Source organism: Lagopus muta, chromosome 4, assembly GCF_023343835.1.
Source record: "Lagopus muta isolate bLagMut1 chromosome 4, bLagMut1 primary, whole genome shotgun sequence".
Classification (NCBI taxonomy): Eukaryota; Metazoa; Chordata; class Aves; order Galliformes; family Phasianidae; genus Lagopus; species Lagopus muta.
The window spans coordinates 58,709,516-58,736,697 of record NC_064436.1 but is presented as its reverse complement, the minus strand read 5'-3'; the positions used below and the strand labels follow the sequence as shown (position 1 = coordinate 58,736,697).

General features: G+C 37.0%; 2 protein-coding genes across 4 annotated transcripts; one reads left to right on the top strand and one right to left on the bottom strand.

Annotated features, from left to right (window-relative positions):
* Nucleotides 1-1,912: 1,912 nt before the first annotated feature.
* On the bottom strand, nucleotides 1,913-19,563 carry ZBTB49 (zinc finger and BTB domain containing 49). 3 transcript variants are annotated; one of them, XM_048942138.1, is made up of 9 exons: nucleotides 19,450-19,563; nucleotides 18,038-18,061; nucleotides 17,749-17,918; nucleotides 14,937-16,042; nucleotides 10,487-10,533; nucleotides 6,853-6,926; nucleotides 6,017-6,099; nucleotides 5,766-5,927; nucleotides 1,913-3,823 (listed from the first exon to the last, which is right to left on the bottom strand). In XM_048942138.1, exons 3-9 carry the CDS (start codon nucleotides 17,898-17,900, stop codon nucleotides 3,156-3,158), a joined length of 2,292 nt encoding a protein of 763 aa, XP_048798095.1. In that variant the 5' UTR covers nucleotides 17,901-17,918; nucleotides 18,038-18,061; nucleotides 19,450-19,563; the 3' UTR covers nucleotides 1,913-3,155. The 3 variants fall into 3 exon arrangements, with proteins under 3 accessions (XP_048798095.1, XP_048798096.1, XP_048798094.1); XM_048942139.1 differs by lacking the exon at nucleotides 19,450-19,563 and adding an exon at nucleotides 18,993-19,436; XM_048942137.1 differs by lacking the exon at nucleotides 18,038-18,061 and having other exon boundaries at nucleotides 19,450-19,561.
* LYAR (Ly1 antibody reactive) lies at nucleotides 19,550-26,884 on the top strand. Its single transcript, XM_048942148.1, has 9 exons — nucleotides 19,550-19,661; nucleotides 19,894-20,080; nucleotides 21,205-21,319; nucleotides 21,840-21,947; nucleotides 22,890-22,973; nucleotides 23,609-23,954; nucleotides 24,184-24,282; nucleotides 25,039-25,124; nucleotides 25,446-26,884. The coding sequence occupies exons 2-9, from the start codon at nucleotides 19,959-19,961 to the stop codon at nucleotides 25,578-25,580; spliced, it is 1,095 nt and encodes a 364-aa protein (XP_048798105.1). The 5' UTR covers nucleotides 19,550-19,661; nucleotides 19,894-19,958; the 3' UTR covers nucleotides 25,581-26,884.
* The last annotated feature ends 298 nt before the right edge of the window (nucleotides 26,885-27,182 follow it).

The following is a 27,182-nucleotide window of genomic DNA, read 5'->3' as shown; positions in this document are numbered from 1 at the left end:
ATTGACTCCACCAAAATACAACAGAGAAAGCAAAACAAGAGTTCCAGAACTAGAGGTTACTGAAAGGTTACAAGGTTTGCAAATTCAAGATTAGTCTTTGCCAAGCAACAGAACCCACTGGGAGCAGGATCAAATTTCTAATTTCTCTTGGGATACGTAAATCTAAAAACAATTTCTGACGGGGAGAACAACAGGTCTGGTGACTGGCAGATATCCACATTTTGCCTCTGGCACTGACACATGGAAAAGAAGAGTGAGAGCATGGTACATTTGGCCATCATAAAACATGGATTTTTGGGCAGCATGCTAAAAGTTTCCACAACGATCCACAGTATTCAAACAAGAAATAATATAAACAAAAAGAACGAGAGAAAAATTAAAGGTCCAGATACATACATTCCCTTAATCCTAAGTAGGACTGTATTCTGTTAGCCTGCTATTTTTAAAATTTGGCATCAAGAATTCCTCTTTGTTTTGACATTACTGGCTAGAAAGATGCATGTATTTTAGTTTCCTGACATATGTGCACTACAGGAAAAGAAAGGCAAACTAAGAGTCCCTAATATGGCCTCCAGTGCCTCTGTGTGTAATTTAACCAGCCTGTTAACACAGTTAAAGGTTTTTCAGAATATGATATGATTATTGAAATAAATTACTATTTTTCAAGACTGACATACCAACTATAATGTTCTGTCCCTTTTTAAGGATACTATCTCTGGCCAACAACATCACCTGTCTTGATTCAGGTTGAAAACACATTTAAAAAAAGGGAGCACAAGGAAAGGAAGTGAAGGCATAAACTGTAATGCATAAAGTTAACAGAAAATTGAGCAGCTAGTTTTGTAATCCTCAATAAAAAGTAGCAAGATCTTTAAAATTTTGAAAAATATTGCATTTACTAGGCTGTATATTTCCACAGAACAAAAGCAGTAGACTGTAAGTCATCTGTGGCCTACATTCTTGTTCTAGAAAAACTAATTTTTGCTCTACCAACAACTATTCCATTATAACATATTTGAATCTTTCTGTTTTACCTGCAGACCATTAACAACATCTTTCCTAATAGCAGAAAAATAAGACATTACATATTCACTAGTAGAAAATCCCAGCTATTGGTTTTATAAAAACTTCCCCCCCCCCCCCCCATCAGAGCAACTCTAATGTTATTAAATTAGTGGCAATATCAGACTTTTTTAGCATGCATTTAGATGCAAAAACACTGAAATCTACTTTTCAGACTATAAACCACTTCCTCTCACAAGCAAAATTTTTAACCAGCTGTTTGGGATTTGTATGATTTTATAGTCCCAATAAATGCTGGACCATTTTTCATGCAAATGCAGCTCCAAAGTCTTGCAGTGCTCCCACATAATGCTAGAGATACAGTACTTACAGCTGTCTTGCTAGTAGTGCACACTGAGACTCCTTATAAGAAATGACAGGTATGTACTTCAAACAGACTTTCCACCCTATGAATGAACTTCAGAAAACAGGTTAGTACAAGGATATTTTCTTTTCAGAAACTGCAGTATCTAAATAATGTTTTACTGTAAAGCCTGACAGCACAATGCTAAAACTTTGACAGACTGGAAGAAGTTAGACTAGCAGTGACAAGCAGAACAAAACAAAAAACAACAACAAAAAAAAAGCAGAAGATCTGTACTGAAAATGAATACAACCATTCTAAGCAGCAAAGAGGAAACAGCCTGTAAGCAAAGTTTTTATCTTTCATTCAATCTATTCATTCCATTAATTAGCAGATGTTTTACACAAATTCACCGAAATGCAGGGCAATTTACTGGTGCATTGACTGCACTTATTTTATATTCCCATCAGCACTATAAAAATACTTAGAATAGATGGAATTATGTTATTGAAAAGCTTTTATAAAAAGATGAAACACACTGAGCAATTAAGATATAACGTAAAACATCTTCACTTTATTCAAATTAAGTTAGAATTTCCTGATCTTTATCTTCATCATACAAATAATCTTCTATGCAAAATAGTTTATAAAATACTAAAAAAAGATTTTATTGTAAAAAAAATAAAGTTTCTAGATATACAGTTACTTTGCACTATCACAAATAATATTTAACATTTAATTTTAATATCACAATACTCAAGTCATGTAAACCAATGGTCCTACTGGCAAGAAAACCACTTTTCAAACCCAAGTTCACCAGGGATTTGTTCAATATTTTCCACTTGTCACATCTACAAGGGTTGCTCTGAAAGTAATGCTTCCTATTTTATGGTATCAGCCTATGATATCAGATGACGGGAGTAGAGCAGCAGAACTTGAATCTTCCCACTAATATTCCACTACATTTTGTTGCCATGTGACTGATGGCAGCAGAGGGACAATCTGACAAGATGGAGTCTGACATGGAAGTGCGTATGAAGAAAAAGTGCATTGCTGACTTCCTCCATGAGGAAAAAATTAAGACCATTTGCATCCGTCAATACTTGCTGAACATACATGGAGACCAAACAGCGGATGCGAGTGCAGTGAAGGAGTGAGTGGTGCATTTTAGCAGTGGCAACAGTGATGTGAAAGACAGGCCATGCTCCAGATACCCATGCAGATTGTTTTTAGTATGATATGCAGATTGCTTTTAGTATGACACGCAGGTTCTGTTCACTGCTTGAAAAAACACACAGCTAATACTAAAAAAAAGTATTTTGTAGCTGAGAACTTTTTCTATCACACAGTGTTCTTGTGCTCTTTGCATCTGTTGTAGTTTCCGTGGTAATTAATAGGAGGCATTACTCTCGGAGCAACCTATGTATATCCTCATATCATTCTGATGGTCTGCAGTTGAACTGCACTCATAAAATGAAGTTAGACATTGGCCTCTCCTTTCCCCTATTATCAGATTTAAAGATAGTTAAACAGTAAATTTTAGTACATCAGCTACATATTGTAGTCACAGAAGAACAAAAATCCTCAAAACTAGAACAGAACTTTACTGAGCAGCAGTGTAAAGGCAGCCTACACTGTATTCTGGGCACACATCTTGATTTCTACCAGTACTCAAGCTAGTGGGTTGAAGAACGAGCTCAGATCTCTTTACACTGCAGTGTAATCAGGATAGAGACATATCTATTGCATGAAATGCCTTTAAAATTTTTTGATTTAGTTACTTGACCCTTCACTGCTCCAATTCACTTTCATTCTGCAAAGTCTTCATAGCTAAACCCCAGAGGGTCATGCTAGAGAAGAATGGTCCTTCAGTATTCTTGTATGCAACAGAGGATGTTCGACTGCCTAGAGGATCATTACAGTGACTGTCCAAACTAACCATAGAGGAACGAATCATGGAAATACTATCAGACTCTAACGTTTCTTCAGCAGAAGATCCATCTACATCTGCATAAGCATATGGTGGTGGAGTTTGCTGTGTCTGAGCTTTCTGGAGTTTAGCTGAGTCCACATTCAGTTTCTGTTGGTTTGCTGAGTCATGGTGTTGAATCATTGATCGCAGCTTACAGTAAGAATCTGCAGAACTGCCAAATTCAGTTGAACTTGCAGTTGGACGAATGGGAAATTTAACTGACACTGGTAACAACGTAACTGACATTTCTTGGCCAAATGAGTCAGAGCTCTGAGATTTGTCAAGATCAGAAGTTTCAATCCCTTGAGTAAATTCATCTAGTGTGTTTGGACCTTCATCAGTGGCTTTGCAGTGCATTTTCTTGTGCCTCCGTAAAACAGCAGAGCGAGTGAAGCACTTGTTACAAGTTTCACAGGTATAGGGCTTTTCTCCTGTGTGCGTCCGCACATGTCTACGCAGGTCACCAGAGCCTGCAAAACACTTCCCTACAAGACAGAAGTGGTAACATTATGATTTTGTTCTTAATACAAGCACAAAAACAAGCTCTAATTAGAGAAAGTATCAAGTGATGAGCTATGGTACATCCCAGTTGTGTATTTTTATTTAGGGTTTCTTCTGTTTCTACAAATCAATTACTTATTTCTTCTCCTTGAACTGATTTTCTGTCTTGTATTTCCAGTGCTTTAGTTTCTGTCTCCAGAGAAAGGAATATCCATTAATATTTGAAAACTGTGAGCACTCTCAGTCTTTTTCAATCTTTGTGGTGGGGAAAAAAAGCATAAAATGAAGATCAATGAGAGTCCTCTGCCTGGTAAAGCAGCATGTTTTTAATTATATTCTTCCAACTAGAACTACATCATAGAAAGTAATGCTTAGTTCATTAGAGAGCAACTACTCTTAAAATGCTCATAAGTCAGCTATTTTGCTAACTGTGAGCTAGCATAATGCAGCAGTCCATTTTTTTTTAGTTTCTTTTTTTTTTTTTTTTTTTTTTTACACAAAGAATGCATCAAAACCATTTTTTAATTGCTGTAAATATTAAAGTACAATATAATAGCAGACTGTCTGCCTGTGTTAACAACCATAGGCTCAAATAACTCAATTACCATATCATAATTAAAAAAAAAAAAAAACCAAGCGTGAACCAAGGCAAAGTGTAGAAGCACAACTGAGTGAGGAAGCATTAATTTTCAGAATATGATCCAGACACCTCACGTTCTTTGGAAGAATAAAAATAACCTAATACGTCTTCGTGATTTTCTCATTTCACCTAGGTTAAAGACTACTTTGTTTTGTATGGACAGATACCAACTAAAATCATTTGTATTATCTGAAAGCTCACTGAAACTGCAGTCTGTTTTTGACATACTTTTCATTCTACTGCTTTCTTTTTTTCAGAAAAGCCATTAAGCAGTAAAAGTTGAGATTACAAATTACTGGAATAGTACATGTTGACTTTTTGCTTCTGTGAATTTCCTAACAGTTGATCAAATCTCCTTTGTGTATTTCTTGCTCTCAGAAGATTACCTGGCTAAAACAGAAAAATGATCAAAAGACCACTAGAAAACAAGAGGAAAATAAATGCACTTAAATACTAGGAAAACAAAGGTTTGTTTATTCTTTCACATCCTGCATGTCTGTATTTCCTCCTATTGATGCAAGATCTAATAATTACAGCTTTTGCTGCTGCCTGAGGACATTATCAATAAAACATACCACAGTAGGACATTATCATATGGTGAATACCTTCCTCTAAAGCTGATTCCTCAGAACATGAAAGAAATTATATCAATATAGCGCCTACAGGCAGAAAAGTAAGTAGCCTGCAGGATGCTAAGTAATAGATGAGATATGGATAGATTGCAATTTCTCAGAACCACATTATACTAGGATGAATCACCGATTAAAGAGCTATTTTCAAACCATTTGGAAGTAAAATCTACGCAGTAGATTTTGAAAGTGGATGTTCTCTGGAGTGAGGCTTTAATCAAGTTTTGATTTTATTCCAGAAGTTGAAGCAAAGTAGCAAAATGTTACTATCATTCCATGATTGACTCCAGTTAAACCTCAACAGCATTTAACCAGCAAGAAGGAAGGAAGATTCTACTGATAGCCATGTGATGCCAAACCAAGCTTTCAGTTAGAAAATGGACAGTATCAGTATTTCTATGGCAAACACATACATGTTGATTCCTTATTTCTTTCCTGTATTCTTCAACTGAAATTCACTTTTGAACTTATGATAGTTGCAACAGTTCAGTACACCAGATGATATGAAAGACACAAGGCAGAAGATTTTGTTAGAAACTTTTGCAATGTGGTATTTCAATTTACAATCATTTTAGTTGTTATTCTGCTGACACTGTAAACGTTAGTTATTTAAAAAAAAAACTAAGATACACCAAGCCTACACACAGTAAGTCTTACCACATGCTGAACAGCTGTATGGTCTCTCTCCAGTATGTCTGATTCTGTGCTTTACTAATTTTCGTTGCATGTTGAATGACTTTCCACATTCGTCACAGGTGAACACTTTATCTGCCGTATGAGTCTTTTTGTGTTCCTTTAAATTACTGAAGTTACTGAACCCTAGAAAAATATGACAGACACAGTCTAAAATGACTTATCACATTTAAATCATAAGACCTTAAGAGGCAGAAGCTTTGATTCTTACCTACCTCTGCCACAGATATCACACAGATGAGGCTTTTCTCCAGAATGAATGATGATGTGACGCTGAACATCCCCAGAAGCAGCAAATCTGTAACAGAATATATAAATTGTGTAACTGGGTTCACAAGCTCCTATATTCTCCTAAATATAACCGTAACCATATGGAAATCAAATATAATGAATATCGGATGTTCTGAAGAAAAAAAATCTAAACCCCAGATGCCCAAATTAATACATTTGAAACAAACATTTTGAAGTTGGCAATGCCTACTTCAATTTATGCTAGGAAAAAAAAAAAAACCAAAAGGAAAATAAGAAAAAAAAAAGTCTTCTCCATAAATGTTATTAATTTCCTCCATTTAACATAGTCTAGAGTGCTAATAATATTCCTAAATTATTGTTCTTTTTCACCTGTTAGCAGGAGGAAGAAATATTTAATACTTTGCTTAAATCTGTCAAGGTTCTATACTGTGTAAGTCTCATATAATGGAATAAAAAAGGAAATGATATGATCAAGTAACGAAAACAGAAATTGAGGTTAAGGTACAGAAAAGCAAGATTTACTGTGCATCAGATTGTTCAAAGCACACACAACAGTATATATATCCTTAACTAAAGATGCCAGCATAAAAATTTATATGAGGCCACAGACTATGTATGTAGTGACATCTTATTAATGAGACCTGCAACAAGAGGCTTACAAATTTCAGTATATAAACCTAATGTCTTGTTACGAAATTTAGCAGCACACTGCCTAAGCTCTTGGCCCTTACTTTATCACAACTAAAGAAAACACAAGTTTTAACATGGTAACTTCACTGGAATGACCAATTTCACTCACCTTTTCCCACAGATCTCACAAATGTAAGGCTTTTCACCAGAATGTCGACGTAAATGAGTCTGGAGATTACCTGCCTGAAGGAACAGTGATTTAACATTTAACTTCAACTATCCTGTTGGTGTATTCAGATAAAAAGACAATTAGGTTAACTATGAGACAAGCTTTTTATTTCTAATTCTGAGACAGTTAAGACTACAAGGCATGTAGAAATTTAGATTACCGTGTACTTCTAGTCCAAATTGCTTATGTATGCAATTATGTATTGACACGAACAGAGAAAAAGAGTCTGGAATCTAACATTCAGGAAAACAGATCCAGCTATAAATAAAAATGACACTAATTAGATTGCAATCAAGAAGAAAATTTAATAGTAATATGGCTTATGTTTGTCTCATTTTCCCTGAGCTACAAACAAAATACATAACAGGATGCCTAAATTCACCTAGCAGGAGGTAAAGAAAAGGAGTAAACACTTTTCCATCCACAGAAGAGTTAAGAGCTAAGTGCTCCAAAGCCATATGTACCCACATTAGAAGAAAATGGAATAGGATGTATAGAAATGAACAAATAGAATTACTGTCAATTAATTTTCATTACATGTCTTTCCTCCCCCAGTCCTGTAAAAATCACACCAGTCTGCTGGCAAGCCAGCTAATGACAATTTGACAAAACCACGTCACTCATGCCAACTTATTTTTTCAGTGCTTCTGAGTGGTTAATCCATTAAGAGTCCAGTGCTCAAAGAACAAGATACAGCTCATCTCCATAGAAGAGCTGCAGATGTTTCAGAAAAAAGTGTGTGCATACTTCCAGGGTCTATTTTAGCTAAATATATTAAAGGGATGTTTCTATCAGAAAGAAAAATGGGAATGTGAAGATTGACACATCCTCCTCAGTCACAGCAAGTCAACAAAAACCTCAGTAATTTTTTCCTACTCCTTTAGATATAAATTACCTCTGACAATCAATCACTGTAATCTCAGCTTATGATATACAAAACAGAAATACTGCAGACACGCATGCAAGACAATACTAAAAGAATGAATGTACACACTGAGAGAACTTTAACCCTGTAAGGTTTTTCAGGCAGGCAGATGTTGAAATGGAAACAGAGAGGCATTGGTTACCTGTTTCTGTAGGAGAGAATGGATTGAACTGACTTCTCCAAGTAATCTGTACTCTGCAAAGACTGAGGATTTTTTGCAGAGGTGCTTTGGAAAGCAGCATGCAAGAGACAGTACCTTAACTGTTATTTATGCCACCAAACAAAATAGAAATGTATGTGATATTCTAGATTGGGAGAGAGCCTGAATATGAAGCACAACAATTATTCTGAAAAGCCTCCAGTAGAGACAGTTTTGGTTCACAATAAAAGTATTTAACAGATAACAGCAAGCAGATCTATTAATTGTAATGCTGTATCACTTCTTGCTAATGAGGGCACGAGCTTGTTATTAACTGCTCCAAGACAATACAAAAAAGAAAAAAAAATTAGTACCCTGTGTTCTTCCTAAATCTGTAAGACTGCATACAACCTTGGCTAAAGCACAATACGCCATCCAAACAAAAAGATGTAAGGGAACTTTTATGAGGATTTCAGTGAAAGAAAATGTTTAGAATAATCATCTTACTGATCTTGGTTGCACAGTATTCTTCATAATTTCAGAGCCTGGAGATGATACACTAGACCTGCTCTATTTGCAAGTGGCATGCTTTTAAGGAGAAGAACTGACACCTATCAGCTCCCAAAAGGAGATCTGCAGGAGGCAGTGAGGCAGTAAGTAGGATATCCCAGATCACGAGGAAGAGGACCACACTGCAACATGTTGCTTACTAGTAGGGAAAGATGTAGGCTTGGAAGTTCAAAAGAACCCTTTCTCTCAAAAAATCATTTGTGGTTATTCCACATTATGAGTTGCCATTTTAATTTTCCCTGCTTTCTTCAGTTTCTGTTTCACATTCCACCAAATGGAACATCATTTCAGCTTAATTAAACAGGAGCTGGCATATCAAACACAACAACTGCATTGTGTCCAGAAAGTGAAAGCTTAAATAAGAAAAGCCTTACTATTTCTGTGTCTGCAAGCTGAGAAGTTTGTAACAGAGAACAAGATCTGAGATGGCCTTTTCAACAAAAAATAAACAGTAATCATCCTCAAAACTTACTTTGCTTTTGCTTATTTGCATGATTCAGAAGCAAGCATCTCAGAAGTATGCAAGCTCCTATTTATGACAAGAAGTGTAATACACAGACTGAATTTTGTGGCTCATACTCTGAAAGTTCACAGATTCCAGAGCGTTCCTCCAGACAAGCATGATAACAGAAAGGGGAGGGAAGTTCTATAAGAGCGTTAAATTAAAAGGCAGAAATTCGATTTTTTTCTCATTTTAAATTAAAGAAGAAAAATGCATGTTGCCTTACAGTCTGCCATATACACTGCATACATGAAGGTTTTTCATTCCCTCTTCCCACATGGTAAAGATCTACAATATAGGAAATCACCATGTTTGCCAGAAGTGCTTTTAAAGGAATTTGTGAATACCCACTTTTTTCTTTTAATGAGTGGCTGCTCGGCCATCCAAATTAATGAAAAGGTAAATTTTTTTCTGGCTAACAAGCAGATCCAGATTTGCTCAGAATAGCTTGATGATAGCTTGTTCACTGGATGCAGGATATATTCAGTTCCAGACCAGACTGTGCAACTGCATCAGACACACGGATCAAAGAAGCCCCCTGGTCAGCTGCAAAACAGGCCAGAGAAGCAATGCACATGTGGGTGGGAAGCTAAAGGCCCTGTAAGTCTAATCCTTAAACCAGGACCCCTAAGGAAGAACAAAGTTATTTGATAATTGTGATGCAATCTTGGCATAAAAATATACTGTCTCCCACAGTTCAGCATAAATATTCCAAATAAGAAAATAGAAAAGAAATTGAAATTTTTGAAGGACAAGACAACTAGGCAACTTATTTCTAGAAATATAAATAAGTTGTACTCAGAATAGTAAACAAGCATAGTAGGGCAAGTTAAGACAACTACAGCTTAGGCCCTGTGTATAAGTAGGGAATTTCATGAGCATTTTGTTAAAAATTCTGACTTTTGTAACTTCAGATAGACTACGCTGTACTTATTTATAGAAGAAAATGGAGTCCAAATGTAGACACTCATTTTTCTAGACAAATCAGAAAAATCTGCTTAATTTATGTCACTTACAAAGATTAAATTGCACTGTGAATACAATGTATTATATGAAATTTTCATGTTTTCTAGACACTTATGTAAAAATGCTATCCAGAGTGGATTCCTGAACATAAGGCAACAGCACAACCTGAGAACGAAAGTTCTATTCCAAATTGGCTGTGGCTCCTACAGATAAATGTTCATTTGAAGATAAAATACATAACAGGCATCTACTGAGAGCAGACAGAATCAAAGGTACAAAACGTGTCAAAGACATCTAAAGCACTTAACATGTTGTTTTCAGATAAGATGTTTAAATATTTTATCTATAAAGTCAAGTCTGTCTGAGCAAAAAGCATCTAATCTACAGACACAAAACCAAGTTTATTTTTAGAATCAGGACATGGATGCATTTAATTTTCAAGTGTAAGTACTATAATATAAAATATTCCCACCTGTGAGAAGTGTTTCCCACAAATGTTACATTCAAAAGGTTTTTCACCTAAAAAGAAACAGAAGATAGAACTTCTAATAGCTGCAGCAGAATACAAACGTGTCAAATTTGTACACTTCCTTTTAAAGTGTTTAATGTAAAAAATAAAAATATCCCCCAAAGGACACTTACCCGTATAATTAAAGGGAAATTTAAGAAGGAAGTACAGCATTTACCATGAAGCTTTTTAAGGCAGGCTTCTCAGAAACATAATTTATATTTCAAAATAAACAGAAGAGCTTTGATATGAATAGGAGTGCTTTTTCGTTGTTGTTAATATTTGCTGTCCAGATGAAAGGAGTACCATACCATTAGGAACAGAACAGATGACAGGTTTCTACTACAACAACAAAAGCTATGGAAAGTGCACCGGTCCTTCCATTTGTACATGCAAAGACCCTCTCTTAAAAAAGAATATGGAACACAAATTTGGGAGGATTCAGTTTTCCCTGCTCAATGAGTACCATACGCCTCCAATCAGCATATAGCCATTCACTGACCCCAAATGCGTATTTGCCTTTCAGCAGTACCTGATAATTAACTGTAATATTTCTGAATTTGTGTATCCAAAACTTGTATTCTTGAACCTGCCCACTCCAGCATTTAAAAATAACTTGATGTTCCACCTAGAATGTGACTGTGCAAAACCGTAGGTATTTCCAGAAGGAAAAAGAGATCTTACATTTCGTTTCATCCTGCTGACAAATCAAAAAAATCAGTCTATAATTTTTCATTTATGTATTTTAACAAGCATTCTCCAGATTTTCAAGAACACCACTTGGCAATTTGTAGTCTTATTTTCCACCAAATATTTCTGCACTGTGACTCTTCCTCCATCTTCAGAAGTGTTAGAAGTACCACCTGCAATATCCAGGCACCGAGGTTCTACTTTCCATCACTGCTGCAAAATACATGTGATATCATTTCAGCATCTAGGACCAAATGCAATTGCCTCAGATTTTAAATCAGAGTGAACATAGTTATATGGCCTCACAGACAGGCAGCAGTCTTCTAGATATGTGAAAAACTTAGCTTAAATCAATCTTTCCTACTTACTGAAGAATGGAAAAAGTTTCAAGAGAGCTTTTATCCAAACATAAGACAAAATAAAACAACAACTCAACAGTAAGTAGCAGAGAGGGTTGACTTTATTATGACTCTAAATATGCAAATAACCAGAAATTCTGATACTGACAAATCAAATATGAATGAAACCATCAGGACATCAGAACTCTGGCAATCTGGAAGGCTTCTGACAGCCATAAAAGCATTGAGGTAATTTGGAAAGGAACACAAAAAACATTAGTGGCAATTCCTGCAGAAATGACCTATATTAAAAAAAAAAAAAAAAGTTACTGTTGACTCAAAGATTATTATCTGAACAGAAATCCACCCTAAAAAAAAAAAACTGGAAGGGATAAGGTAGAAATCAAAGGCTCAAATTCCTCAAAATAACTGTTGGAGTTTGTATGCAATTCCACTAGGACTGTACTGATGCACACTCTTGCTTCAATGAACTTAGTAGTTTTCTTTTTCCCATGATAAAGATAGAACAAAAAGGTTCAGTTCGTTAAACATCCAGACAATTTTCAGAGAACTCTTCTACACCTACATAAAACTCAAAACAACCAAGCATATCAGGCACCTACTGCAAAAACAAATTCTAGCCTAGCAGCAATGCTAGATCACTGAGTGGATGGTGGCTTCCTAGGCTGTTACTAAGAGTGCAGCTAGTAAGCTGAAGATGATTCTCTTCTGCTTGTCACTGCTGAGACCATACCTGGAGCCTTAAGAAGGCCAACAGGAAATCCTACAGCTGTCCACAATCATCTAATGAGGACTGATGAAACCAGATACTTGAAGTGGTAAGACACAAGGCAACAGAGACAAGTTAGATTATCAGATACAGGAAAAGACTCTTTACTCCACTGGATGGTAAACACTGCTACTCCTTTCCAGGAGAGGCTATGGAATCTCTGTGAAGATACTATAAACTTGACTAGACATGGTCTTGAGCAAAACAACCTAATCTAATTTCTGCTTTGAGCAGAGCGTTTGGACTACGTGACCTCCAGGAGAATTCTTCTAAGCTAAACTACAGTATGATATTATGTCTGTCATTGAATTCCAAACTAAAAACCTTATCTGAGATCAACACTCATCTCCCCAAAGACCACTGATGGATCAACAGCAGTAGAGAAGTTTGGAGGGAGGGAGGAAAGTAACTGAACTGCAACAGTGATAATGCTTAAACAAACATCCAGGAGATTTCTGTTTTTTATCTTCTGTTATATCCACCTTGTTCAACGCTGCAAAACGAAATAATTATAAAGTGCACAACAGAGCTCCACAGGAGAAAGACAACAGCAGTGTTCCTGAACAGAACATACAGGCGAGGAGCATAACCCACTAAGCACAGAATACTGGCAACTTGTCCAAGCAAAGCTCAGAATGAAAAGGTTGGGGATCAACACTGCATTCCACGACAGGGTAACTTTTTCTGTTTTTTTGCAATCCTGCTATGAGTTTTTTCCACTGATTAAAAATGACATATTGTCTGAAAATGTTTTTTTAATAACTTATTTTTTTTTACTAGGTAGGTAAGCAATGTGTAAGAGGGAACCAGACAGGTTCTACCACAGAAGTCACACTAATTAAAACACACTACAATATTCAGTCAAGTCAAATCTAATAGACTCTACTTCACTGATATGGAGCTGTATCTACAGAAACCAAAATTTTAAAACATTTCTGTCAGGAACCCTGAAGAGATTCCTATATAAAGTTTAGTACCCAGTCCATTCCCTTAACATTTAAGTTACAATGCATTACACAAGGATCAAAGTTAACCTTACACCTTCTAAAATTACTTTATATGATTTACCAGACTCAGAAGCATACAATAACACAGGTCAATTGTACAAGCAATGCACTCTTAAAACAATCGAGAAGTCTATGGACACCACGACTCACAAAATCTAGATTTCTCCCAATGATTAAGATATCTAACAGCAAATTACAACACGTTTCTCACAGTTGCAGTCTCTCTTCCACATTTATTCTCTAGCAAAAACTCTCATTTTACCAACTTCAGAGTCTCTCTCTCTCTCTCAGGTGGGACTTCTCTAGATGCTCTATCTTCTATCTGACCACCTATTCTCCTGAAATTTATAAGACTTTAAAATATACTTGGTAATGTCAGCCTAAATTCAACGACAGATTCAAAACGCAAGTCAAAGAAAGAGAGGATGGAGATAAAACACATGCAACTGTTTCATGGGGGAACAAATTAATACAGTATTACAAGTAATACACACATGCAGATGCATTCAAGGACACTGAATAAAAACTTCAAAAGACAAATGAGAACTGTTCATATTTTCAGGTTCTGACTTTCTTTTCTACTAATCACATGGATAAATAAATTCATAATATTCAGGATTAATTAACAAAAGCAATTAGTGTCTGCTAAGAAAGACTCATTTACTGTCAAGGTAGCAATACCTTCCACGCTCATTTGCAAAGAGACGTTTATCTGACAAGACCTAGAGAGATGCATTTGTGTATTTAATATGGGGGAAGAGAAGGGCAAAAAGTTTTCTACAGTACTGATTGAGAACAATGCCATCTCAAGGACATGGAAACAATGCTATTACTTGACTAGCTACAGTACCTTTTAAAATCCCTTTTAAAAAGCGTTCCTAGTTGTAGAAATAAAATAGAATACACTAATTCAATGGAACAGACAGACTAGTTAATTCAAAATTAGACTCAATCTTGTTTTTCACTAAAATAAAAATGTACTTACAGCTATGTTAGGTTTAAAAATAATATTACCAATAAGTATTTAAAACAAAGCAAGTTCAAAATTCCCATTCATTCTGTAGCTTACTTGCTTACAGGAGTATTACTTTCTAGATAAATATCATGAAAGAATATATTTTACAGGTTAAAAAGAAATGACTACCAAGCTCCAATCAGTTCTATTTTACAATGAATAAATCACAATGAAGAAAGGACTGCAGTTGCCTAGAAGCTTTACAATGTTTTCTTCTACTCACGTGCACTTTTGTTGTTATCTGCCTTAAGACTTCCGGACAACCTGACTCTTTTAAAGTAATGGCAAAAATGACATTTCCATTAAAATAACACACAGCACTCCTTGAAAAAGCACCCCAGAAACAAACATGAGGCAGGAATCTTCAATACAATAAAAACTCTAAACTAAAATAAACTCAGTCTTACAGTCTTTATTACTACATGATTATTCACTGAAAATAAACATTAAAAAAACAAAACAAAACAAAACCTTTGAAAGCATACTCTAAACCAACGTTTCTGAATCAAGAGACACAAGACATTCTCCTCAATCCAAATATTTGGTCTGCAGACCAAGTTATCGGTAACTGTACCTGTATGAGACCTTTTATGGAGCTCCAGATTGCTTGGATGTTTGAAAGCCTTCCCACATAATTCGCAAGTATATTGCCTCTGTGACTGAAGAGTCTGTGATTGTCCTTCTTGTTCCAAAGGACCTTGAGATCTTTCAGTCTCAACAGTTTGTTCAAAATTCTCAGAATTCACCGAGTCATCAGCTTCTTTTTCTTCAGCAACTCTGACACTGGTCACACCCATGGTACTTTCATTTACAGACTCATTTGCTCGTGTTATTCTACTGTCATCTCCTTTAGGCTCCGGGGGCTGCTCGGCAGATTTCTGAGATCTCAGAAAATTCAACTTTTTGAGGTGTACTGCCTTTTTCAGCCTCATCTGCTTGGTGGGCTGCAACAGCATGCTTTCTGTGTCTTGATCTGGAGCGGCTTCATTCAAGGGCTGAACCAGAAAGTTTGATGGTAAATGTTCAGAGGTTTCCAGAATACATTCAGGGTGACTGACAGGACAAGAACTATTCTGTACTGTGTTTATTTCTGTAGATGTATTGTAAGAAAAGGAATGTTCTGCTACCCTCTCATTATTAGAGCAAGCATTTTGCTTATAGAACTGTTTGCTGTAGAAGTTGCGCAGTTTGTAATAGTAATTTGGTTGCTTAAAAGGAAGTTCTGTGCAGTTGCCATCTATGGAGTTGTGTGACTGCTTCTGTAAATCACCTGAGGGTGTGTGAAGATTAACAGACTGTGATGTATGAGAATGGTGGTCAGCCAAGACCTTGTTAGCTTGTGCGTCGGATGAACATTCTTGTAATAAGTTTGTTCCATAGCTGTCATTGGTACAACTAGTATCTGCACTCAAACTATTCTGCAGGGAAAATACACTATTACAAGGCATGGTGGTTGTTTGCTCTATGGCTGTAGAAGATTTTAAAAAGGTGTGGCAAATATTCAGCACATTTTGCACTTGAAGGCATTGTGCAATATCCAACATAGCTTGTACATTGTCCTGACTAAGATCCAGATGGGAGGTATACATGAAGTCCAAGATTTGGCCAATCCCACCTACATTTTTAATGTCCAAATGAAAGACATCATTCTTCTGGCCTGAAGAATTCTGAAAAAGGGTCCTGACAAAATAAGGTAGATGTTCAAACACACAATAATAATTCAACACACAATAATAATAATTCACAACACTTTTGTAGGAAAAGAAAAAAAATACATATACAGACACAAACATCTCAAACAGACTGTCTGGTATGAATAAAAAATTTGTGCTATGTGGTCTTAGCAAATCTGTTGTGGTTTTGCAGATGAACTTCTCAAAACTGCTCAAATATTTCTTTCATACTATTATCCCTACACTGTTACACTTAAAGTACAAATTAAAGCAGCAGACTCTTTTTATCCTATACTCGCAGCTTCTTACCCAATGCTCTTTAAACATTTGGTGCAGGGATGTATTTATGGACTGTCTGCAATAGTCCACAAACCCAGAATGGTGTTTTCCCTTCCATCATAGCAATTAGGACATGAGAAATTTGTCAGTAAAAAGATAAGACAGATCCCAAAGTCAGCAAAATTGCTCTCTTCTGGCAATCAAGTTTGTCTATCACTCATTATCAGTGAACCTTACTAAAGGCAGTTCATTAGTCCTTTTTATGCAAGTAGAGGACGGTAATAGTAAACTTTTATTTTTTTAATTTTCCATTATTTTCCATTTTCCATTATTTTCATTATTTTCAATCCTTTCTGTCATACACCAAAAAAAAAATTTGGTGCTGAATGACCAGGTACTGAATGAGAATCAAGTAAAAGAAGAAAAAAAAGAGTAAATGTATATGAGCATAAACCAGCAGTCCAACCATCACACACTGAATTTATCTTCAAAGTAACTGAATTCACAAGAGCACCAAAGCTCTAGCTCTTCATATGCATAACCAGTCCTAGACTGATCAGCTTGGCTCTGCCTCAGCCAGGACCTTCACGCTTTCATGAAAAACCCCTAGTCTCTAACTTGACTCTCCCCCATAAAATGATGTGTATATCATTTTCATGGGTTAACTCACAAATTAGGTTTGTTGAAAGGTGGACATAACATCAGTGAGCAGTGAATCTTACACAAAAGGCAGCTGAGACTTAATGAAAAGCAGTTTTAGGTTCTGAAAGATTCTCCTCTGGGAGTTCAAAACTGAAAGCAGTTTTGAAAGGATCTCCTCCAGGAGATCAACAGTGGGTGGGCTACAGTGAGGGGAGAAAAATGGGGAGTGATGTTGCTTCATGAACTACCTGAATACTTTAAAACACGTACTGTCTCTCTGACAATTTCTTCTATGCAGAGGTTCAATATTACCTATGTAATCAAATCATGTTTTGGACACCACCAAACAGAAGTGGATAACATGAACTGTTTCTGTCTGGCTCAGCTCACATTCAGTACTACTACATTCAGTACTACTTCATGTAAATAGTTATCTTTGCATACTGAAATACTGACTGCAGTATTTCATGCCAGAATCCCCTGTATGAAGCACTGTAAGCAAATAAAGAACAAAAAATTTCCAAATTCAAACACTGTAGTAGTTAATGAGGCATACCCAAAAATTAAATTAGAATGCTCTCTGTTTTTAATTAGGTACAATAGTTGATGTAGGTTCATCCCTGGACAAATAGTTTAACTTTTTACCTTCCACTCTAATAGTTACTTTCTGTGCAACTACCAGAAAAAAAAAATAATTAAACCAACTTCTCAGGTAAAACCTCAAAAAACAGCATTTAGTTCACTTTTTTTTTTTTTTTTTTTTTTAAACCAAAAGAAATTTCTGCCACATACCTGAAATACTGACTAAAAGCAGCTAACACATTTTTGTGTGCTTTGAAGCAGACACCTTTCACCACCAACATGCAGTCACAGAGAAGACCCTGAATGCGCTGCTCGTGTAGCTGCTGGAGTAGATGACAACTATGGCTAGCAACAGTGTCCATGCTAGAAAGTCACATTACCTACAATAAAATAAAATTCTAAAATGAACTTTAAATATCAACTCGCAAAATGAATTTAGAACACGAAGAACACTTTTACCATTTTTTATCTCCTAAAGGAAACACTAGTTTAGACTTGCCTTGTGAGCTCTGAAGACATTTCTCTGTTTAAAAAAAAAATAAAAAAATCAATCACAGTATCACTCACCAGAAAACGCAGCAGCAGTTATGGAAAATATTGATTTTAATGAAGTATCTCTTACAACAAAAAGCTTCTGCAAGAATGTGCAAGTGGTGCTGCAAAAATGCTGATCTCTATATCCACAGGAAATACAAAGCCAACTACTTTAACAAGATTATATGGCACAACCATATCAGACCTATAAAATAGTAATATCTGTAGAGGACAACCTCATTTGTTTCATCCTCTCAACTGAGCAGGGTGAACTCTAGAGCAGCACTGTTTGTAGCACATTCATTGCTATTGCAGCTAAGCACATTTCTCACAGATCTGGTTAAATAGACAAGCTAGAATGGCAATTCTTTGATTTAACAAAACATAAAGCCTCATAAAAGTCACTTTTTGAACATGTTGAAGAGAACGCAACTGATAATAATCCCACACAATACATCCACGTTGAGTTCAAAGCTTTTTTTTTTTTTTTTTTTTTTTGAAAAAGGATGAAACTCCAGCCCTACATATTGGTAAGCACAAATGGAAAACTTAAAATCTTAGGACAGTGTTAAGTTGTAGTCTTAATTAAACGAAGCAGAAAAAAAACACAATGCTTAAATGTGACAAGAGCACAGTTATTCCCATTTTCAATTCTGACGAAGAGCTATAGTTCCCCATTTTAATGGGCTCCATAACAGAATCACAGAATGGCCATGGTTGGAAGGGACCTCAAGGATCATGAATCTCCAACTCCCTTGCCATATGCAGGGCCACCAACCTCCCCATTTAATACTAGACCAGGCTGCCCAGGGCCCCATCCAACCTGGGCTTGAACACCTTTAGGGATGGGGCATCCACAACCTCTCTGGGCAGCCTGTTCCAGCAACTCACCACTCTCTCTGTAAAGAACTTACACTTACCACACATTTCCTTTCCTTCTGGCATACTGAAGTGGTATTGCAATGTACATTTTATCCCCTATTTCACCTTGTCTTTTACCAGGCTTTAAAATAAACTAGCTGCACCTTTTGCTTGTCTCCCCCCCGGGGGCTTCGAAAGCCCTTAACAACCCAGGAATTCGGGCATCCTCAGCAGCCAGACGCCTCGGTGTCCGTGAAGGGCACCCACTCCGAGCTACTCACAAGCAAGAGCAGCCCCAGCCCCACAGCCGTTAATTACGCGCAGATCAAGGCTTCAGGATCCCCTCAGACCTTCAGAATCCCCTAAGCGCGAAGCAGGAGAAGGGCGGAAGGTGACAGAAGGAGAGCGAGGAACGAGGCAGGCACAGAAGCGAGTGGGCTGAGGAGACAGCGGAGCGCGGCACGGCTTAACAAACGACCGAGGGAAGGAGCCGGTCCCGCTCAGCCCAGCGCTTACCGGCTGCGGTCACCTCGCAGCTCCATCCCAGCACCAACCCCACACTCAACCTCCCCCCACCGCTTCCGGCGCCGCTCCTTCCGCTTCCGCTTCCGTTCCCGCTGCGTCCCCGAGCAGGCGGGCGTTGCGCATGCGCAGAGTGGCGGCCGAGGCGGCACCGGGGCGACGGGCGCACGTGTGGGGCCGGGCAGCCGTTGGAGACGGCGGTTGCGGTGAGAGGGGGTGCGACCGGGGATCGTAGCCCGCAAAGCGACGGCTTGGGGGGGAGGAAAGGTCTCCGAGATGCAGCGGTGCCGCTGAGGGGACACCCTGAGCTAGGGCTGGGAGGGGGCAGCAGGAAAGGGAGAGCGTAGGGGAAAGCCGAACTGCGAGGCTGTTAAACGGGAGAGATAAGAGCTGGAATGCTCCTTGCAATTGGTGGCAGCGGGGATCTTGTCTCGCCAGGGCTGCGCTGTGTGGAGAGGAAAGAGATCGGCCCCACCTCATAGCAGCTGCTGACCCTCACCGCCATGGTCGTCTTCACGTGCAACGCGTGCGGGGAATCCGTGAAGAAAACACAGGTTGAAAAGCACGTGAACATTTGCAGACACTGTGAGTGCCTCTCTTGCATGGACTGTGGCAAGGATTTCTGGTAGGTAAATGATGGCAAGCGGCCTTGTTTGCTCCTCAGTGGTTGTCACACGTCAAAGGTTTTCCTACAATGTGTGAGAGCTAACTTTGGCAATTTCTGAATAATTCAGATTTCTGCTTAAAAAGCACACAGGTTTGTTTCAGGCTCAATCATCCAATTGCAAACAAGGGCTTGGAAGTTCTACTGCGCTGGCAGGGAGATGTATGGCACTGCAATCACTTGTCCAGAGCATCTTTGTGCACCTCTCCTGATTTCACCTGGACAGAATCACAGAATGGCCAGGGCTGGAAGGGACCTCAAGGATCATGAATCTTCAACCCCCCTGCCACATGCAGGGCCACCAACATCCCCATTTAATACTAGGCCAAATTGGAGTAGTATTGGACAAACTGGACGTCAGTGTCAGACTGACAAGTGTCAGATAGGATTGATGTTGCTGAAAAGGCCATCAGCAGTAGATAAAGGTGTCATCGGTACTGAGTATATACATTAAGTCCAGGTCTGCAGACTAAATGCCATTTCTGGACATTGCCAGAGGTTATGTGAGGTTGGCAGTGATATCCAAAATTGTGAATTTGCCTCTTCTCATAACTCAAAAGACAGCAGTGCTACTATCTGCATTTTAAATATGAATGTATGAATTTGCATAAGAAAGTAAGCTCATCCTCAGATAATCGGAGTTATAGAATGGCTTAGGTTGGAAGGGACCTTACAGATCATCCAGTTCCAGCCCTCCCTGCTGTGGGCAAGGTTCCCAGCCGCTAGATCAGGCACCACATCAGGTTGCACAGGGTCCCATCCAACCTGGCCTTGAACACCTCCAGGGATGGAGCATCCACAGTTTTTGTTTATCTCTGTCAGTACTTTGTCAACAACAAAATTGTTATTCATTTTTTCTTTTTGAGGGTCCACACGCATTGATTAGAACAATTATTACTGCATTAGTGTATCCACATTTGATGTAAGCAGTCTTACAAGCAGGTACTTTAACCATGTTGAACTTCTATCATATAAGTGTTAGCAGTATTGAGGTGTAAACAATAGATGCTGTTACTTCAATTTGTTGACCACTGAGTCTGTTTGGAGGACTGAGCAGTGAACTACAGTTGAAAATCTGTGTTCAGGGGTGATGACTATAAGGACCATGTGAAGTGTGTAACCGAAGATGAGAAGTATGGTGGAAAAGATTTTGAAGCCAAAACTAGTAAAGGAGATGCTAAACAACAGGAGTGGCTTCAGGTAAGGGCTATACTGTATACTGATATAAGCAATTCTTGATTGTTGAATTGGCTTGATTGTTGTTACTGAAGCAGGCACTGCTGACAGAAGAAGATGTCTGGCCTCAAAGATGGCTTGTTTTTCACAGTTAGTTCCAGAAGGAAAAACATTTGCAAAAGTTTGCAAAAAACAGCCAGTTGAGAGTTCATTTTCTTAATGCAAGCACTTTTCAGAGTGCAGGGCTCCCCTTTATGATGTGGTTACTTTAATTTAAAGTGTAACTTGTACAACAGAAAGTATCAGTGAGCAGTCCTGCTTGCCTCTGCTCAGTATCATAGTATGAGTATTTATACAGATAACTGATGCTTGTGATAAAACTACGGGATAGTGTTTATTTTGAAGCTTACTGAATGATTTCAGTTAGCCTATGCAGTCTGTGGGTGATTTTGTCCAGTGTGCTTCCAGCTTTCATACCTTCCTTGCATGCATCTTTTGATCATTATGCTTCTTCACTGATTTCATCCTGCTTTTCTTCGTTCAGAAAATTCATGAAGTAATGAAGAAACCCAATATAAACCCTAAAGTGCGGAACATTTTGGAGCAAATGCGTTCCTTTGGTAATATTCCAAGAAAAAAAGTAAAATTTCAGGTATGTTTTAAGAGCTTTGTAGTAATTTGTGCAGTGAACTTAAAAATGTCCATATTCTTAGACATATTTGCAAAGAATTTTAATGTCTTTTACTTAGGTTTTGCCTGGGAGCTGCAAGAAACTTTGTTATAGGGAGTTTTCCTGTTGATTAGTGTTCTGAGCCCTTCTCCCATACAGGGTACTTAACTGAAGTGTGCTTCCCAACCACAGCAGACTCCAAATACTTTATGTGGTATCTGTAAAGAATGACAAGTTGGCCTCTTCTCCACCTCTTTTTGTGTCTCAGTTTGTAAAGCTGAAAGAAAATAATGATTGCTTCTAGGTGGTTCAGATAGGATGTAATAAAACTGATGTGAACTTACTGCCAGAGAGCTAGCTAGAAAGTTAGACTTAGTTTGACAAAATTGACAAAAACGTTCTAAGCAAGGGAAGTTCTATTTTCAATCATTTTTTTCTTTTTGGTAAGATGTTGCATTGAAAGATCAAAAGTTTTTGCAGTCCATTATTCCAGTTTACCAGTGCAACCTTCCCAAGTATCCCTAAAGGATTATTTGTCTCTAGCGAAACAAACAAGAACACACCTGTAATATTTTAGCTCATACAAACAGTAAAAAGGTTTAGTAGGGCATAGATACAACCAGCTCTGTTCAAAAGCTTGAGGATATCATTTTCTGTATATTGATCTCATCTGGATTATTGTTGGTGAGGCAATTGACAGGCATGGCATAGACTTTTAACAGTATGCTATACAAAATTGCATTAGTTTTAAGGGATTTCTAGAGAATAAACATCGAAGCAGATCTTCATCATGCAGAATAACAAAATTCTTAAATTTAAGAGCTAAATGTATGGTAATAAAAAAGAAGAGAAAAAAAAAAAAAAGGAAAAGGAGATGCACTTTTTAAAGTTATTGGTAATGTGTTCTTTTTCTTTCATTCACAGAACTGGATGAAGAACAGTTTGAGAGTTAGTGACAGCACTTTGCAAAATCAGGTGTGGGATATTTTTTCTGAAGCAACTGGAGATGTAAGTTAAATTAGAGGTACAATATTGTACAACAGGAAGGAGTAAAAAAAAAATGTTTATCTGCAGAAATCAAAGCTTTGTGTTGCCTTAATTTTAGCAAATATGTCTTAAAAAACTACACAGACTCTTCTTTAATCTGCACATTCCTTCTTCCTTGTATTCTGATGATGTCTAATTGTTAATAGCAGTGTTTCAGAGTGGTGTCTTTGCCTGCTAAGTACAGGGTTTTAGTTTTGGAAGTACATAATGTTTTCTCTCATCACATTTATGTTTTCTAGCATTCATGTTGATTGTGTGCCCTTAGAAATTCTGATACTGCCTTGATATGCCTTGAGAGTGGAGTTTAAACATGGATCCATGCAACAAGTGCACCATTTACATAGTGCAACATGTACTGTAAAACATAGGAAAAACAAATTAAGCCAAGTCAAAGATATTTTTGCAAGATAACATTTCTGCTGTGATGGTGAGGGTATTAGAAGAATCAAGCCACAGTGTTTACTACTGGTGTTACCTTGTGTAATAAACCTGGCTGAATTCAGGATATTGGTGTATTTCAGAAATGATGTAGTGGAGAAAAGTTGAATTATCAATAAAGGCATGTCAAAACTGTCATACTCTGTCTTTGAAAAAAGGTGTCAGGTAGAAAAGAACATGACAAACCACAACAGAAGGATGGAGTACAGTTTGCAGAAAGTGGGCAGAAAACAATGGCAGAAGAAAATGGCATTACAGATGGTAAAACCGAGCGGAAAAAGAGTAAGAAAGAACGAAAAGAAGAGAGACAAAAGAACAATAAGAAGGAGAAAAAAGATTTGAAATTAGAAAGTCAACCTGTGAGCTCAGAAACAAAAAAGAATAAGAAGTCCAGAAAACAGAAGGATTGCTTGGAGAATGAATTTGAAATGAATGGAAATGGCCATCAGAATGAAACAGAAGAGGAAACAAATGTCAGGAAACGCAAATATAAACATGTAGAAGGTATCTATCCTACTAACTGTATTTTTGTCTTTAGACTTTTGTCAGTGCCTAAAAGATCAATAATCTATCTCACTGGAATTTTTAAAAGGAGTTAATGTTAAATACACAAATTTAACAGAACATGAACATTTTAGCAAATACGAGCTGATGTTACAAGAATAGAAGCTTCTTATTCAACTAGAATTCTTCTAGTTTTATCACTTTTTCTGTGTGTGTGTTTCACCTCTAGAGGAACCTTGTGTCACAAAAAAGAAAATGAAAACTGAAAGCATGTCAGAAGACATGGAAACAGAAAACACCAATGGTGATGAAGAAACTCTTGGAAAAGGTAAAGATATTCCGAAAGGGAAAGTTTAGATGGTTACAGAACTGTACTACAAAAGAATATGTTGTGCTTGTGCAGAATATGGTGCTTTCTTAGCAAGCCATGAAGTTGTGCCTCAATCATAACATTGACCTATCTGTTCCAGAGGAAGGAGGCTGTGCTACACTTTACACCTAGTTCTGAATTCTGTTACTTCTGTGCTGGCAGCCTCTAGCTACACTTAATTTCTCTGGACAGTGAGGAATTTGGCATATTTCTTTCACCACATTAGGTTTCTTCCCTGCTGCTGTACGCCTTGGCCAGCACAGAGGAAAAACGATTAGCAGCTTTGTATCTGTTTTGTCTTTTACATTACCATTTTTTCTAATTGAATCATAAATTGGAGTTTATCTGTGTTTGACTTGGTTTATGCTTACATAAGACAAGGCACTTCATTATCTTTAGGGAATGCCTGTCCTTGAACATGCAGATTGCATATTATGTAATGGTTTCTGATTTATAGCTGAAACACAGAAGCTAAGTAAAGGCCATCTGGAACCCTAACTGCTGATGTTGTACAATGATTCTTCACAGACATCCAATTAAAATGTTCAGAAAAAGCCTACCTGACTTTATGATTAAGACACTCTGCTGTTGTAGAGTCAGCAGGATAACAATGAACCCTGATGGCAGCTGAACTGGTTCTAAAAGTTGTAGGTTGAAGGTTCCTACCACAAGAAGATCTGGTATACTTTACAGTTTTATATGCTTATTTTCTAGGTAAATTCAACTGGAAAGGAACCATCAAAGCTGTTCTGAAACAGGCTCCAGACAATGAAATTTCAATTAAAAAACTAAGAAAAAAGGTACAGTACACCATCCTTTTTTTAGGTTTAAAGTCTTCTTTGGTCTTGATATTTTTTTTTTCCTGTAGTGCTGAAGCTTGTAAAATCCTGTTCCTGTCAAAAATGTTTGATATTACTTAGCAGAACATCAGTTGACAGAATGACTAGAACTAGACTCGTTCTTTAGAACTCAGTAGAATACAGAGGCAAGTTCTGCAGATGTGTAGCATCTGTGCATTTTAATACATAGAATCTGTGCTGCTTTTAATACAGTAACATGAATGTATTACTTCTTTAACTGGATCTTTACTAACTCAAAGCTGTTCCTCTTTCTTTGTGCAGGTTATAGCTCAGTACTATGCAGTAGCTGGTGAACATCACAAATCAGAAGAGGATATTCTAATCATATTTAATAAGAAAGTGAACAACAATCCCAAATTTAAAGTTTTAAAGGACAAAGTGAAACTCCTGAAATAAGTTTTCATCCTTTCCATAATGTTTGCATTGCAGACTGAGTCAAATCCTGCTGTCAAGTAGACAGACATCATATATTGGTCTCAAATTGTTTGTGTATGAGAGAACAGAATTTAAGACTGGATTCATCTTCTTTTTCTAGATCTACTGCAGAATATTTTAGGAGTGCTGCATATCTGTTTCAGATATTTTTTAATTTTTAAGGAAAATGTCTATTTTTTGTACAAGTTTTAAGAGGCATTGAAAATAACAGGCAACAGCTATATTAAAATTCTTCCAGGAATGGATTTTATTTATAGGCACGAATGTTTATCAGGACCAGGGTAGAAACTATTTTAAGAGCAATAGGATTTTTATATTCAAAACCTCACCGTAGAAAAATGTTTTGTTATGATACAGTTAAAAAAATGGTATGACTGATAGTTCCTTTATGCACTGTAGCTTTAATAACCTCTTAATTTTGTGCTGTGAAGTGCATAATTACAATGTCTGTAAGATTTATGTATGTAAAATTGCACATTCAGTGAATATCTGAAGACTGTTACCTGTACATGCATAGCTACTTGGTGTTATAATTAGCACTACAACTGACTAAATAAGTGATGTCACTTAGACTAAAAATTGACCAACGAAATAAATGACTGTAAAATACCACCTTAAATTTATTAAATCTTGTCAGTTTACGATTGTACCAAAAAAAGAAACAAACCAACCCAGAAGAAGTCTGTGCATGAAATCCACAAACTATGTATATTTTTTTGTATTGCAGTCACTGAAAGAATGTTAAAAGGGCAGAAATCTTAAAATACCTGAATTTGTAAAACTAGTGAATATATTAGAAGTGCGAAAATGTTAAATGTGTGGGTCCAGTTTCTCTGAGTACATATTTGTCTTGTTTATAAGAAAAAATCACAATGGAAGTCCATAATAAGTTTCTCTCTTCACTAAATGGTTGTTTGCCAGTTCATGAAAATGGCTTTGGACGTATGTGAATAAAGTTTATTTACAGCCCTGGGAAAACTGAGTTCTTTCAATGCATTCCAAAAGCTTATTTTTACTTTTTTTTTTTTCCCAAATATAGGAAAGGACATAAAACTAAAATGAATACACTCCCATTTATCTTTTCACTGTTTATTTTACTACAAATATTAATGTAATGTAGAGATTTTAAGTAGTTTTGTTGGAGTAATTAATTAGAGGTTTTAATTTTTGTTTAAAATTCATTCCAAGTTATGCCATTTTCTTTGTATCTTCCAAAGATAAAAAGTTGTTTTGTTGATGATACGGTGGTGACAATGTTGACCATGTTGTTGACCATAAGAAATAAGAAAATAATAAGAAAAGGAGAGAGAAAGAACTATGTGAACTTGTATGTTTTTCCTTATGAATATTGCTGGAAGTACTGCAGAATGGTAGAGGAGTCTATGTCCCTATAGATCACTTCAAATGCTACTTAAGTCCATGCACAGTTGCATTACTGACGTGCAGCTCAACATTAAAAATAATAATAGAAAAGGAAATCTATATTTTTTCATTAGACAATTAAGAGATTCCTCAGAGGTCTGAACTTAGCTTTTCTACTTAAAACACATTCAGGATTCAGTT

Excerpts from the sequence above, each read along its gene's own strand:
- ZBTB49 (XM_048942138.1), bottom strand. The coding sequence starts at position 17,900 with ATGGACACTGTTGCTAGCCATAGTTGTCATCTACTCCAGCAGCTACAC. Across the intron at positions 10,534-14,936 it reads CCATAAAAGGTCTCATACAG|GTGAAAAACCTTTTGAATGT; the intron begins GTACAGTTACCG and ends GTTTCTTTTTAG. Across the intron at positions 6,100-6,852 it reads TGTGAGATCTGTGGGAAAAG|ATTTGCTGCTTCTGGGGATG; the intron begins GTGAGTGAAATT and ends ATTCTGTTACAG.
- LYAR (XM_048942148.1), top strand. The coding sequence starts at position 19,959 with ATGGTCGTCTTCACGTGCAACGCGTGCGGGGAATCCGTGAAGAAAACA. Across the intron at positions 21,948-22,889 it reads GAAAAAAAGTAAAATTTCAG|AACTGGATGAAGAACAGTTT; the intron begins GTATGTTTTAAG and ends TTTCATTCACAG. Across the intron at positions 24,283-25,038 it reads TGAAGAAACTCTTGGAAAAG|GTAAATTCAACTGGAAAGGA; the intron begins GTAAAGATATTC and ends CTTATTTTCTAG.